The sequence below is a fragment of the Macrotis lagotis genome, chromosome 8 (genome assembly GCF_037893015.1).
Source record: "Macrotis lagotis isolate mMagLag1 chromosome 8, bilby.v1.9.chrom.fasta, whole genome shotgun sequence".
Lineage (NCBI taxonomy): Eukaryota > Metazoa > Chordata > Mammalia > Peramelemorphia > Peramelidae > Macrotis > Macrotis lagotis.
This window is the reverse complement of record NC_133665.1, coordinates 27229589-27245515: the sequence shown is the minus strand read 5'-3', so window position 1 is coordinate 27245515 and position 15927 is coordinate 27229589. Positions and strand designations below refer to the sequence as shown.

The 15927-nt window shown below is 41.0% G+C and overlaps 1 protein-coding gene across 3 annotated transcripts in view; it reads left to right on the top strand.

Annotated features, from left to right (window-relative positions):
• Nucleotides 1-15927, top strand: part of DNAI1 (dynein axonemal intermediate chain 1) — a 258163-nt gene that overhangs the window by 217733 nt on the left and 24503 nt on the right. For all 3 annotated transcript variants that reach the window (XM_074196569.1, XM_074196568.1, XM_074196570.1), the window contains exon 16: nt 13148-13227. In XM_074196569.1, the coding sequence (XP_074052670.1) occupies nt 13148-13227 (80 nt within the window). The remainder of the gene's footprint in view (nt 1-13147; nt 13228-15927) is intronic.

Genomic DNA, 15927 nt, shown 5'->3' with positions numbered 1-15927 from the left:
TCTGGTCCAACCCACCTTTCCAGACCTTTTTGAACCACCATCTCATCAAACTGATAATTTTTGTTATTCCTCACATGAAACATTCCATCTTTCATTTCTAGGTCTTTGCACTGGCTATCCCTTATGCTTTTCTTGCATACCCTTCTCACCTATTCCTTGTAGAATCCCCTCGTTGCCTTTGAGACTCAACCCAGGCACTACCTTGTATATGAAACCTTTCCCGATTCCAAAGCACCCCCCCCCACACAAACTTCTAGGATACTTCCCACCAAATTACTTTGCAAATTTATTCTGTATGTAAATCTGTGTTGTCTCTTCCAATTCAGTATGAGTTCCTTAAGAGCAAGGGACTATTTCCTTCACAGGTCTGGTTCATAATAGGTACATGATAAGTACGTGTTGGTTGGCTACAATTGATGGCCAAAGGAACCTCTCTCCGGTCCTTGAGAAGATCAAGGGAAAGGGAAATTGAACCCCTAGTTTGAGAGGAGTGGGTATCCTTGTTAGAGAACCAAGATGGCCTGTTCAGGGGGGAAAAGACAGAGACCCAGGTATTGTAACCAGTATACAAATGTGCAAGGCAGGAACTTGGTCGCAGAAGAGCAAGGCAAATTTCAAAATTGCAAAAATCAGGATAAGATACATGCAAGAGAGAAGTCAGAAAAATGGGATTCTGGGCAAGGGATTGAAAATACGAAAAATTATACTATCCCTATCCTCAGTCTAGTGGGGGAGGGGGGAAATGAAGTCTATCTATGAATAACTGTAATACAATTTAGGAAATAATTAAGTGAGCAAGATAAGTCAAATTTGGATGGCTTGAGTGATTCAAGGATTGAGGAATAATTTCCAGCTGAGGAGCTTAGGAAATTCTTTGAGTGGAGGAGGTTATGGTAAATTTGTGTCCTAAAAGTAGAGAAAGTTGTCGATAGGAGGAGTTTAAAGGAATATACTCTAGGCAGGAGAGGGCAGGATAAGATCACAGAACAGTGAATAATCCAGTTTGGCCAGAGCATAAAATACACAAAGAGAGTCCCAAAGATGTGACTGTAGAAGGGAGCTGGAACCAGATGGCAGAGGGCTTTAAATGTCAGGCTTATGAGCCTGTATTTTATTAAGTAGCCAGTGGGGAGCCCCTGAAGGGTTTTTCTTTTTTCTTTTTTTTTTTTAGCACAGCAGTGATGTAATGTGCATTAAGAAGATGACTTTGGAAGTGATTAGAGCCAGAGGTATCAAACACGGCAACTGGCCATATTGTGACCAGCAACATTCTCCAGCAGGGATTGAACTAGATTAAATTGTAATTGGGGAATACTTAACAAAATAAAATGTAATAGAACATAAATAATGTTAATATGTGGTTTTCTAAGTTAATATGGGCCATAGGGATACTTATATATAGTTTTAGTGATTCCCCTTTTCTATTTGAGTTTGATATCACTAATATAGAAGATAAGGAATAAAAGGGGAAAACTAGACCATGGAGCAGTTCAAAGTCTTTTGTAATAATAGTCCAAGGGAAAGTTGATGGGGAACTGAACTTAGGGTGGCAGCAGTGTAAACAGAAAGGAGATGATACATAGTAGAAATAGTTCAGAAGGATACAACAGAATTTAACATTTGTTGGAATCAGGAGGAGCAGGAAAAAAGGAAGGCATTAAAGTTAGCTGATTTTCCAAGTTCATGTAACTGGGAGAATTTCAACAGAAATAGGGAAATTTAGAGAAAGGGCAAATTTGGTAGAGACAAGATGATGAGTTCAGTTTTGACCATGTTGTGTTTGGGATATCAGTGAGACATTCAAGTGGAGATAGACAGTTTAAAGTGCTGAATCTGGAAATATAAATTTGAGGTGAAGGTGGTAATTGAAGTCTTGATCATAGATAAGGTTTTGAAAAGATAGAAAGTATTTGATACTGGAGTCTTCAGGGATTGAAAAAATAAGAATAACCAGCAAAGAAGGTCAAGAAAGTATAGTCAAAGAAATAAGAAGAAAACTAGAGAGCATAGTGTTGAAGAAACTAGTGGATGAGAGAACAGAAGATGGAAAGAAGTGTTCCAAATTTTCAAAGGAGCATTCATTTTATATATATATAATTATTTTAAAAAGGAAGCAGCCTTGGGGCAGCTAGGTGGCGCAGTGGATAAAGCACCGGCCCTGGAGTCAGGAGTACTTGGGTTCAAATCCAGTCTCAGACATTTAATAATTACCTAGCTGTGTGGTCTTGGGCAAGCCACTTAACCCCATTTGCCTTGCAAAAGACAAAAACAAAAAAGGAAGCAGCCTAAATGTCCAGAAACAAGGGAATGGTTAAATAAATTGTGCTACATTAATGGAATAGATCATTATAATGCAATTGAGATGGATAAAAATGGAAAATACAAAGATATTTATGAAATAATGTGAGGCAAAAAGTCTCTAGAAAAATAGAGTACATAATAGCAATAACTTAAGTGCAAAGATATGCTCTGTAAAAGTTCAGACTCTGACAGAAGCATGATAATGCCATCATCTGCCAGTGAGGTACAAATTAACCCTTGAATGAATCATAAAGGAAACAGTAGGAAAGGATGATGAATGATAGGTCATGATTCAGTGTACCAGAAAAGCCAGTTCACTTAGTTGAAGAGGCAGAGGAATTCAACTCCCAGTGACATGAACAGAAGAAGCCTGATGTTGGAGAAACAGAAACTGAAGAAGCCATTAAGATCTGAAAAAAAGGAACTACATGCAGAGACAATCGCCACAAAAAGAGGGTCAAGACTGTGGGATGATGCTGTTTGGGCTACTTGAGCATGAGGTACCAGGAGAGATGTGCCACTGAAACCTCTCAATCTAATGTCCCAAGTCAGTAATCCTGAGCTGCTTCATGGAAGTCTGAAGCCTTTATTGCGTCAGACTGTGGGAGGTCTTTGTCTTTGTTTTAATGTACTTTTTATACATCAGTAATAACCATTGATAATTGCCAGTGGAGTTTAGAAAATATAGGTGGAAGAAGCAACTGAGAGAGAAATGTCCTCAGAGAAAAATGATAAAAGATCTAACACAGAAATGTTTTGCCTGTAGTACTGTCTGACTGGGAACTCAGAGCTAAATAGAAGGATAAAAATAATTACAAATCCTTTGATACTATTTCCCAGAGTGGAGAAGTGATATTTCTATCAAGTTGTTGTTTGTCCTTCATTTTCAAAGAGGATCAATGACATCATGGAGTAATGACTTGAATATGAATTCAATTTAAAAGACAAAGTTGGGGCAGCTAGGTGGCGCAGTGGATAGAGCACTGGCCTTGGAGTCAGGGATACCTGGGTTCAAATCCAACCTCAGACACTTAATAATTGCCTCGCTGTGTGGCCTTGGGCAAGCCACTTAACCCCATTTGCCTTGCAAAAACCTAAATAAATAAACAAACAAACAAATAAATAAAGAGACAAAGTTGCACAAAGTTATTAGCTTCACACTCTCATCCAGACTCATTTGAAGTCTATTGACGAGACAAAAGTCAGGACAACTGGTGATGGCCCAGGATGCAGAGGAATATCCTAGCATCTTTGATGTCTGACCAAACTCCATAGTTCCATAGTGCCTATTTTCAGTCATTCAACATTAAATTGTTCTCATGTGCCCATTCTTCCAGGGGAAATTTTCACATGCTCAGGCTAGATAGTCACCCAATTCACCAATGGACTGGAGACTTGTCAGTTACCCTGGTTTAACCTGACTGCTAAGATAGTCTACCTGGGTATGACTGCTGAATGTGCTACAGCTTCTTGGAACCATGAGTGAAAATTGGGTGACCATTTGGATACCAAAGGTAGATGTGAGGGTTGTTGAAAGTCATGATAAGCTCAGGGGAGACCTAGATTTCAGTTTGTAAAAATAGAAGAAAGTATGAAATAATGGGATAAAGGAAGAAGTGGAATTTGTTAACAGTTAAATAGGTTTTCCAGAGGGCATGATGGGAGAGAAATAAGCATTGGGAAGATAAAGGACTAAGAATAAGTGCCAGAGGAGTTGTAATAGGGGAAAGAAGTTTATACCCAGAAAAATAGTGATTTCATATGACAGAAATTAAGAGTTAAACTAGAAGTATACACTAGGCAAAAGCTAATAGAGCAAACCAGCCCCAAACTTCATTGAGGGTTCAGTTCCAGGTGGGATCAAAGGTTGCTTGTCCAGTTTCTTTCAGAACTGTATCCCTTAGGTGATATTAACAGTTACAGTTCGGGAAAGGCCAATAATTGGGGGGGACAGGGGAGTTGCCGAGAAATGCCCAACTTATTCCAAACTTTCCTGCATGGTGTAGGATCTCCTTTTATGAGTCAAGGGGCATTTGCAGGAACTCTGGATGTTGAAGGCTGGGTTTCTGGGGCCTGATTCCTCTGAGATGAGTTTGATGAACTGTGAAGGCTGAGAAAGACCTCAAAAAAGACCCACATATCTAAATTGAAGATACAATAGAACATTCCCTAAGGTGAGCAGTACAGAAATCTATGGATCTGGTTTCTCTCCAGGATGAATGTCATTTTCCCTAGAACTCTAATCTTTTCTAGTATTCCTGAAAACAAATGACTCAATGTCCTTCCTTATCACTTTCAGCATGGGTGCTGAGTATTCCCAAAGTTCTCTCTTCACAAAGAAGACCAGGCTAAGGTCACAAAAGAGACAATGCTAAAATTCCAGTCCTCTAGCTTCCAACTCCAGGTCAGTGCTAGGAACCTAGACCAATCTGCAATGTCAATGACCATGACTTGGCTTTTGGAATGTGATTTGAAATCTTCCTCATAGGACATAAGCTATCCCCTTCCAGGCACTCGGGGATATATCTCTTTGGAGACTAAAGCTATAAAATCTCTATAAAGAGCAAGGGTTAAGTTTGTAGCAATGCCAAATCAGAATTGTCTAGCCATGTGTTTGGACTTTAAAATAACCTCCCTTGGTACAGTTCCATGGCCTTAAAGGGCTTCACAGGATTACTGACTATGAGATAAAATAAGACTGTTCAGATTAAAATTCACTCTGGTTCTTAAGAGGTACTACTTCTGCTTCATACTCTGAAGAGCTCCAATTATTAGCTCCCTATGCCCAGGCTGCTTTCCAGTCCAGGGTCTAGAGTGTGCCATGCTAACTTTTATCTAGGATCACTCCATCTTGCTGCTGTTGTCCATCATCCTTCATTTTTGAAGAAAAGCTGTAGTGAGCTCTTGGGAGCCAGACAATCTTATCTTTGGGGCTGGACAGCAGAGACTTTGCTGAACTTGACTATCAAGTCTAAATGTCTTTAGAGATGTTTTGTATATTATAAACTCTTATAGATTTTATAGGTCCATACCCAAAGAAAATCAAAAGTTTCATACAACCAAGACTCCAAATTCCCTACCAACAAGCATACTGAATGCTAGGTTGGGGGTGAGGAAAAAAGGTCAAGACAGAAGAGGGAAAGAAGGGAGGAGAAAAAAGTCAAAAAAAGAAATAAAATGCAACTGGCAGGGGGGAAAGATTTGTCAAGTCTACATGTGGTCTTCTCCTGTAGACTCAGTACTTCCCTAGAAGTGGCCAGGAGCTGTCCATAGCTGAAGTTCGTTCGGAAGAACTCTAGATGATTAGCTTCAGTCAACAGAGTTCAAAAGGAGGACAGCCCTGTCATCACATTGGGCAAATTAGAATTGGATACAAATCTGTTTATATAAACTCAAACCTGTTTGGACCCCTGGTTTCCAGAGCTCTTGCCAAACTTTACAATGCATTTGCTTGTTCTTGACCCCCAGATCCTGACACCACCCCATTGTGATGTGTGCTTCCAGATCTTGGGCATTTTTTACTTTCTGGCTCTGACTCCTGCTTGCTTGTTATTTGCTCTGATGATGAACCTTCTTGCCTAAATGTCCCACCTTTAGTTTCTAGTCTTCCACCTGTACCTACTGCTAAGAGAACTGTCTGTCTTGATAAGGGCTTCAGCTTAAAATTCACCCTGTTAGAACAGAACACATGTAATAACTGAACTCACTCCTTGACTGCTGGAGGGAGGGAGGAAGGAAGGGGAGAGAAGAAGAAAAGGAGAGAGGAATGAAGAAGAAAAGAAAGGAAAGGAAAGGAAAGGAAAGGAAAGGAAAGGAAAGGAAAGAAGTAAAAGGAAAGGAAAGGAGAGGGGAGGTGAGAGTATAGGAGAGAAGAAGGAGAGAGAGGGAAGGAAAGGAGAGGAAAGGAAGGAAAGGAAAGAAAGAAATATAGTACCTATCCACTAGGAGCTCATAGCTTGGAAAGATAATACTCAGGTATGATATAAGACAGTGTGTAATCAGGGTTGACCACACTCATTATATACATACATATATATGTGTGTGTGTGTGTGTGTGTGTGTGTGTGTGTGTGTGTGTGTGTGTTGAAATGACCTAGGCAGAGAAGTTTGTGAAGTTTTCTTGAAGAAATCAACTCAGATATCAAAAATGCAATTTAGGTAATGCTGTGTTGGAAAAGTGACACATTGTTGATAGGGTAGAGAAAACTATTCTTTCTCCCTATCACCATTACATGAAATAGCTATCAAGAAATATGATAACTACTGATGTAGAAATATTCTGAAAATTGAGAATAGTCAGAAGCAGATTGAAGAAAGTAAATCCTTTGCCTATGTAGTAGTGGTTTGATTGAGAGCATAGCAATGATAGGAGACTCAGTGCAATACTATACAAGAATTGGGAAAGACATTGTGCCATAGTAAGTAGCTAGTACATTGAACTTGGAATCAGTGAGAACTGAGTTCAAGTCTCTTACTAGCTATGTGACTATGGGAAAGCACTATGATTTTGTTTTCTTGAACCAGGATACTTCATAGAATAGTTGTGATGTTCACATGAGGTAATGGGTAAAAATAAAACACTTTCAAGTAAGAGGAATGAAAACTTAGGGGGAACATGAAAGTATCTTCACATATTTGAAGGACTCTCATGTCAAAGAAGAATTAGGCTTATTTTTCTTGGCTTCAGAAAGCAGAATTTGGAGCTGTTGACGGAAATTGAAGAGGAGCAAGTTTTGAATTGCAAGTATAAGGGAAAATTTCCTAACAACTGGAACTGTCCCAGCAAGGAATGAGATGTCTTGAGAATCTCCATCAGTGGTTGTCTTCAAGTAAAGGCTTCAGACCTACTTGACAGGAATGGAGTATGATGGATTCCTGTTCAGGCCTGGATTGGATTAAATGGTCTTTGAGATCCCTTCTAATTCTGAAACTCTTTGATTTTAAAGTTCATAGCTATCTTTCCCTTCTCTCCCCATCTGTCTCTCATTGGGGTTCCTATATTCTCTGGGTTCCAGGAATGTCTGGGCTTTGGAGCTAATCTCACCAGTGCCACCACATCCAATTTAATTCTACATATATTAAGTGTCTACTATGTTCACATCATGAGAGGCAATATGGTATAATGTAGATAGAGCTGCTCTCAAAATCAGGAAGACCTGGTTTAAGTCCTATCTCAGACACATACCAACTGTGTAACCTTGGGCAAGTCATTTAACTTCTAATGCTCTATACAGTTCTCTAAAACTACAAGTTTACTAAAACTACAAGTTATTGAAAGGCAATAATAGAAGGTGACTCATTTGGAGTTCCATATACTTAATATAGAGGGCAACTAGGTGACACAATGGGGTAGAGTGCTAGACTTAAAGTCAGAAAGAATTCAAATCTGTCCTCAGATATTAGTTATATGAACCTGGGCAGATCGCTTAATCCTGTTTATCTCCACTTTCTCATCTATAAAATGATCTAGAGAGGGAAATGGCACACCACTCCAGTGTTTTTGCAGGGAAAAAAATCCCAAATGGGATTAAGGAGACACAACCAGAAATGACTGAACAACAATATTAATGTGCTCATAGTCCTCTATCCCCTATACAGCCACCCCTGTCCTAGATACTGAGGAAACAAAGACAAGCCCTGCTCTCAAGGAAGCTTTATGATATAGGGAGAATGGGACAGCTAGATGGTGTAGTGGATAGAGCACTGGTTTTGGAATCAGGAGGACAGTAGTTCGAATCTAGTTTCTGATTTTTGCTAGCTGTGTGACCTTGGACAAATTACTTAACCCTGACTGCCTTCACATCCAATGCCATCTCAAGTCATACTGATACATATCTGGCCACTGGACCAGATGGCACCAGAGGAAAAAGTGAGACTGGTGACTTAGCACAGCAACCTCTCACTCAAATCCAATTCATGTACTTGTCATGGTATCACCTCCCTGATGTCATGGTCTTCTTTGAGAATGTAGGACAAAACATTAAGAGTAGTACATGTAATGTAAATTGAGGTGGGAGGAAGAACCAACAAATGGCAGGATTAGGAAAGGCTTCATAGAGGGGATAGTACCTGAACTAAGTCTGGAAGGAAGATAGGAATTCTAAAAGTCTGAGATGAGATGATGCCTTTCAGTCACAGGAGATACTTCCGCCCTTGCCTTACTATAAAAGGGGGTTAACAGTCATCAAATCTGACCAGAACATACAGTCCATGAAGGGGAGCAGGAAAGGTAATTGGGAGCCAGATGGTGGCAATCTTTAAGTACCAGGCTGAAGAGTTTGTGCTTTATCCTAGAGCCAAAGAGGAACCACTGAGGGTTAAGCAAGAGAGCGACAGGTTAAGCCTGGGCCTTAGAAAGATTATCTTAGCAGCTGTGTGGAGGATGGAATGGAAAGTGTGGTGCCTGAAAGCAGAGAGAGCAATTAGAAGAATCTATTATGGTAGCCCAGGCAAGAGACAATGATGGTGACAGCTGGGAGAGTGAGGAGAAGGCAACAAATGTGAATGATACTGTGGAGGAAGAGACCACAAGATTTGCCAAATTGGATTGGATTTGATATTGAGTGATGGAAAGGGAGAGAGGAATCAAGAGTCACTTCAAGGTTATAAAAGACTAGAAGAATAGTGGTGCCCTCCAATTTTGATATACAGTTATCCCTTCCTCACTGTAGGGCTTAGGGAAATGGCAGCCCCATGATCTGGAAAATCCACATAAAATTTTTTGACTCTCCCTTAGCACCAGAGAAGTCTAAATTTTTTCTTTTTTTTTCTTTTATGGAGTGTTTACAATATTAAAACATAAGATGTGTTGATATTATACAATACAATACATATAGTTATATGTTTCTGAGTTCTAAAGTTTTCTGTGTTGATTGCTAGCCTTCACATGTCCTTGATAGATTCTGCAGAACTTCTAAAAAATTCCTCCTTAATTTCTTATGCTGATCTGCAATATCTCAAAACCCCAACAGAGAAAATAGTGGAAGGGATAGCTGTATTAAGTTTGAGATGTCAATAGAATATCCAAAAGAAAATGTCCAGCAGGCAGTTGATGATATAGGATAAGGGTATTAGGATATTTGGCGGCTATCTATATAGAGTTAATAGTTGAACTCATAGAAGCAGATGAAATACTATAGAAAGAGAAAGAAGCCTAGAACAGAGTGTCTCATAGGGGTGTATGGTGTATAAAAGAAACTAAAGATTGGATGAAAGTAAACTGGGAGAGAGCAGTGATCCCAGAAACCCAGGGGAGAGAGTATCTAGGAGGAGGGGGTACTGAAGAGTATAAGAAGTTGAAGATAGGTCAAGAAAGGTGAGGACTGAGAAAAGGCCATCCAATTTAGCAGTTTAAATACCATTTAAATTTAAATGTCATTTCAGTTAAGAGGTATGATTGAAAGCCAAATTATAAGGACCAAGAAAGAGAGTGGATGGTAAAGTAAATGTAAATGTTCTTTTTAGTATTTTGTCAGTGAAGAAGAGAAACACTGGATGATGATCAGAGGGGATGACAACTCTGGTGAAGCTTTTTTGAGTATGGGTTAGATCTGAACATATTTGTAGGCAGCAGGAAATAAACCAGAAGACTGGGAGAGACTGAAAATAAATAGGAGACATCTTACTTCTTGTTTAGTTGTTGCTGCTGTTTGAAGATATTACAGGTGATGTCTTGACTTGAGTATAAATATTTTAAGTGAGGCAGAAATACACGAAACTGTCAGTCTCACTTTCTCTTCCAGAGTCATGGAAGTCTAGCCGCAGAACCAAAATCAAGATGACCCAGGATGAAGTAGATGGCCTTGGTGTTTTCCTTCCAAGGCTGAAGATATCTGCTTTAGCTGCCTTCATGGCCATTGGAACAAATTGTTTTCATCCACTGCTGGGGGGGGGGGGATGTCATGCTTGGGGTAGGCCTCCCCTTACTTAACAATAAATTTGAGGTATGTTTGAGGTTTTACCCTCAACCGTTTTAGCCCATCCACTGAAATTGTTTTGCTAGGGTATGGCCAATGGCATGCTAGGTTAGAAGAGAAATAGAAAAAACAGAGGTTGAAACTTTCTAAGTTTATATTGTTTCCCTTCTGAACTCCTCCCCCATGTTATCCTGTCCATTCTATGTCTGGGCTGTTGAAAAACAACAGAAAAAAATCAGGCAGTCACTAAATTCTTGTCTGAGATTTGGGTAAAGACTTTGACCTTTTACTGAAATAAGATATTTTGTACTTGAGGGCAAGCTGAGGCCTGATGGGGAAGAATAGACAGTGATCCTGTTTAAATGTCTCATAAGTTAAAAAGACATTCTACAAGCACATATACCTCTAGGCAAATATGTTTCCCACAAGTAAAAGAGAATATTAGATAAATATCTTATTTATTCTTACCCCCTAGACCTTGTCAGAAATAGGTCCATGAGATATTTCCAAGCCCAGGGTAAGAACAGCCTCCGATGGGGTCCAAGAGGGGCTGTTCCCCAAACATATCCTAGAGGGGTTAGGGCTCCCCTACATCTTAGATATGTTTATATATACACTTATTCATATTATTTCTTTTTTCTCTTTTTTTGCAAGGTCATTGGGGTTAAGTGACTGGCTTAGAGTCACATAGCTAGTAAATAACAAGTAACTGAGGTTGGTTTTGAACTCAGGTCCTCTTGACTCCAAGACCAGCGCTTTATCCACTGTACCACCTAATTACCCCCAATGAACATCTTTCATTGTTTCTTACAGGAATGTCATCTTCCTAGTCGATTATAATCTCTTAAGAACAGGCATTGTTTCTTATTTATCTCATTATCTCCTATGACATCTATGACAGTAATAATAACAATAATAGTAAAAGCTTCTATGTAGTCTTTAAGTTTTACAAAGTGCTTTACAAGTATTGTCTCATTTTAAATTCATAACAACCCTAAGAGATAAATCCTATTACTATTCTCATTTTTATAAATGAGAAAACTGAAACAGACAGAGGTTAAATGATTTGTCTAAGGTTATACATCTAATAGATTTGAACTCAGTTTTTTTTTCTGACTTCAGATATAACTCTTGTCTTTTGCACCACCTAACATAAATATTTGTTAGATATATGTATACATACATCTATTTTTTAACAAAGAAAAGTATGAGATGAAATGGGACAAACTCCAAGTGCAAATTAAGGGAACATATAGAGGGCTATGAGCAAGAAGAAAGACCATCTCTAAGTGGAAGTATAGAGGATGAGTAAAAAGGTAATGAGGTTTGAGTTATAAAATAGATAAAATGAGAGAGCTTATAACAAATAGTCTTATTTTCTCAGTAAAGTATGATAGGAAGAAATTGGCTAGAGACTTGAAGTAGGCAGAAAAGATGCTGGGGACTTGAAGAAAGGAGGAAGAGGGAACAACCACTTGGAGTGAGATGGAGTGTCAATCATGAAAAACTGAAAGAATTCCCCAGCAGCAAGCAAAGTTCCAGTTGAGACCAGAGAGCATGAATTTCTAGTGGATGCATTTAGCATGATGAGGTGTGTCTTCCATGAAACATTCAGTCCATACAAAGGAATGAGGGTATCACATCCAGAGCCCAAGGAGAGTTGGTGGACCTGAGGCAGGCAGAAGGTGGGAACCCTCAGAAGAAATAAAAATGGACCTAGTTGAGAAAAGTATTCCTTTAATCTAGGTCATTACCTCACATTATGTCCAAGGTATTCAGAGATGACTTCATGGAGAAGGTGAGACTTAAGAAAGGTCTTAAAAAATGGAGTAACATTTGGGGGGGGGGAAGAAATCATAACATTTATTAAATGCTAATATGTTCCAAGCTTTAAGGAGTCAAAGACAAAAATGAAAGTTACCCTCCTCAAGGAGCTTATTTTTTGTTTGAGAAAAGATAATGGTCAATGCCAAATAAGCAAAGGAGAAGAGAGAAGAGAATAATAGCAAAGACAAGGTCTAGTATTGTGGAAGGAACACCAAATTGGGAATGAGGAAGGCTGTTTCTGCCACTAGTCAGTTATATGACTTTGAGTGACCCTGAGACTCAGTTTTCTCATCTGTAAAATAAGTTTGGGCTTCAGAATCTCTCAAGCCCCTGCCAATCCTGAGATTCTATGTATTCTGTCATTGAGGCAAGGGGCCCATGCATGGTCAAGGAGATGTTGTCTGAGTTGGGGAGAGGATTTGAGGATAGAAAAAAGGGAAGTTAAGATTATATAGACATGCAGGGTGTGGCTAGATTGTATGTGGTCTTGAAAGCCAGGCTGAAGAGGTTGGGTTTGTCTTGATAAATAAGAGGGGGCTGTCCCCGACTCGAGTAGGAACCCTGCAAGGGAAGCACGTTAGTAGGTAATTATCACACTTACTCTTCTTGGTCTAAGAAGACAGCATTGTAGCCACATGTGTGTGTGCGTGTGTGTGTGTGTGTGTGTGTGTGTGTGTGTTTGTGTGAGCTTAGATGGACTAATGGAACTCATGTTTCCATAAATACCACTCCTCAGTTTTGTGATGACAGCTAACATCTGCATGACCCTGTCCTACATGGTGCTCCTGGCAGAAGTGAATACTGCAGATGCCATCACTGTCTGCAGAGCCTTCGTGTCCTGGTGAAGCTGGTCATTGCTTAGAGAGGCCATCACAAAAGCCTGTGGCTGTGTGAACCTGTTGTTGTCTACAGAGCACAAAAAGCCTTGTTCCCCATCCTTTTCCTTACTTGCCTTTCATTCATTTACTCTTCATACTTACCCTGAACACAGTGGTGCAACATCTCTAAAGAGAGGTCCATGGAAGGCCAGTGGTTTCAGGGATGAGGACAGAGGACTATTTCTGATGAGAGCCCAGGGTGATTTCCTTCTCATTTCCCTTCTAGGCTGTGGGACGGCCTTCGACTTCCACAAACACATTGACTACTTGTTTCTTGTGGGCACCGAGGAAGGTAAAATCTACAAAGTAAGTTACCTATACCCATCACAACCCCTTATCACCAATGAGAGAGGGGCCTTAAAAGACCTTGTTCAAAGCCTCCCCATCTCAAACACTGTAGGTGAAAAGGTGAAAGGAGGGAGGGAAATAACAGTCTTTGTCAAACCAGTTCTATCATTCTATGCTACGCCCCCCCCAAGACCCTCCTTCCATCTATTCCTATCTTAGAAGAGTACTCTCTGGAATCAGAGATCCTGGGTTCAAATTCCAGCTGTGCTCTTTACTAGCTATTGGCCTTGGACAAGTCACTTTAGGTCCTTGGGTCTCCATTTTTCCCATCTGTAAAACAAGAGGATTGGATTGATCTCTTGGTGCCTCTTCCAGTTCTGAATCCTATGATCCCTCCTCTCTGAGCCTCTAGCCAAAGTTAAACAGCCCCAGGCCCACCCTCAGGAAACCAAAGGCCCTAGAGAGACAGACAAGACAGATATAAAAAGGGGGAGATCCAAGGGCTGACATAAAACAGATGCCTTCATTAATGAAATCCAGTTCGTCACAGGTTTGCTAAGAAGTGGGTAGGCGGGGCCATCCTGAGCCTTGCGGGAGGACCTGGGGAAAATTCCCTGCCTTAGAGCCCATTGGCTCAAGAAGGCTTCCTGTGAAGGGACCTGCTTAAATGGAAGGCAAAGGGTGAAAGGACTCAGCAATTTTTCCATTAGGAGATCCAAAATCTAACTAAAGAACTTCCGGGAGCTGATCTCAGTCCGACAATGAGCTTTTATTCACAACTACTGGGTGCCCAGCCCTATGCTGAAGGGGAGGGGGTGGATAGAGGGAAAATAGAGAAGAATCAGACGCAGCCCATCCATCCCCTAAGGAGTTCTTAGTTAGACTGGGGAGAGAAGATTCCCAAGCCATAGACAGAGTAAGCAATCAAGGGCATCTCATGGCACTGATTCTAAGGGTAGGAAATGGTCAAAGAGAGGGGAGCTTTGTGGAGGGGTGGGGATTCACCATGTTCCAAACCCCCCACCAAATCTCTCAGAAGTGGGATTGGAGTTGGACCTCATAGGGCCTCTACAGTTTTCTACCAATTCAGTATGTTTCTGAAAACATCTTATTTGGACCAAAGATTAACAACCATCCTCCTCCTTCTCTCCCCGCCCCCATTACCTCCCCCCCCCCACCCCCCAGGAACATGGTAACTCGCTAATTTTTAGCCCAGAACAATTTTGGAAAACAGGAGAGTGCTCTGCTATTAGCATTTCTGAAGCCAAGTAAATCATTATCTTAATTACCCACAGGACTCTCTGCATTCTTATGAAGCAGCAAGCACAGGCCACCCCTTTGCCAGGGATCAGGGATCTGCTTGGTATGCTAGGAGGCTTCAATGTGGTGGTGGGGAGAGGGGAGGTCCCTGAAAAAGGAACAGAACAAAATGGCCCTGGCCAGCACGGCCAGGACCCGACCCCTGAGGACCAAGGAGGCTTGAGCACTATTGGAGTGAGTGCCTGGGAAGGTTGATGTATTGGGGGCACTGGAAGGCTACCCCCATACACCCACCCACTCCAACCTGTTACTGTGTTGAAAATCTCAGCACTCAAAATTTAGATCCGTTGGGTTAAGACATGGATTTCATGGCTAAGACCTCAAAGAGTATTTACAAGAATACAAAACCCCTTAGATACAGAATATTATTAACCACTAAAACTCTAATGAGAATGGGCAGAAATCAGCTTCATAGAACAATAATAGTGGCTCTAATTCAGTCACCTCAATTTACAGATGAGGAAACTGAGGCCCAAAGAGGTTAAATGAATTACCCAAGCACATTTAAGTATTAAGGGTCAGAGTGGATCCTTTAGGGGAGAAGGTCAGTGGTAAGACACTTTATTTTCCTGGCTTTCTCATTTCCATGCACAATGAATAATGTACACCAAAGGAGTAAGCGAATTCCTCAGGTTATTCCATCTCCTCCCTCTAGCATTGTCTTTAGCCTAAGTCCTGACAGGTCTTGGATTCTCTAGAGTCCTCAACCATCAATCCTCTTCCTTCTGCTTCTAACAACCTTTTCTCTTTTCAAAGAACTGGTAGGAGGGGGGGTTGGGAGGGGGGGCGAGATGGAGAGACTAATGTCTGAGATCCAAGATGAGAGCCCTTGGCTAACTCTTCACATGTGGACCATGTGGCTGCCCCACACACACAGCTCATTTTCCTAGCTCTCTCATTTCCCCTCTCCTGGCCTGATTGTGACCCTCTGCCACTGAGACCACCCATGAAGTCTTTGCCAGGGAGATCTGGGACAAAGGGAGAATGGAATTATCTGGACATGCTACCTATCTAATGCCCCCCAAGCACATATTCCCCTCATCCCATGGGAAGTTGAGTTGTGGTTCTTACCAAGTGTGGATGATCTATTGGTGGGTCCTGTGTCTACAGAGGAAATACTCTTCCCTCCTCCTCCTCCTCCTCCTCACCCCACCCCCAGATCTTACAAGTACATTTTCAGGGCTCAACAATGGCTTGTGACCATCAATAGGTAGCCTATCTGTCTAGGCGGCAGAGGGCCTGGTGTCAGGAAGCCCTAATTTCAAATCTGACCTTAGACACTTACTAGCTGTGAGACCTTGGGCAAGTCATTTAACCTCTGGTTGCCTCAGTTTCCTCCTCCCATATGGAGATATTAACAGCACCTACCTTCCAGAGTGGCTGTAAGGATCAGGGTCT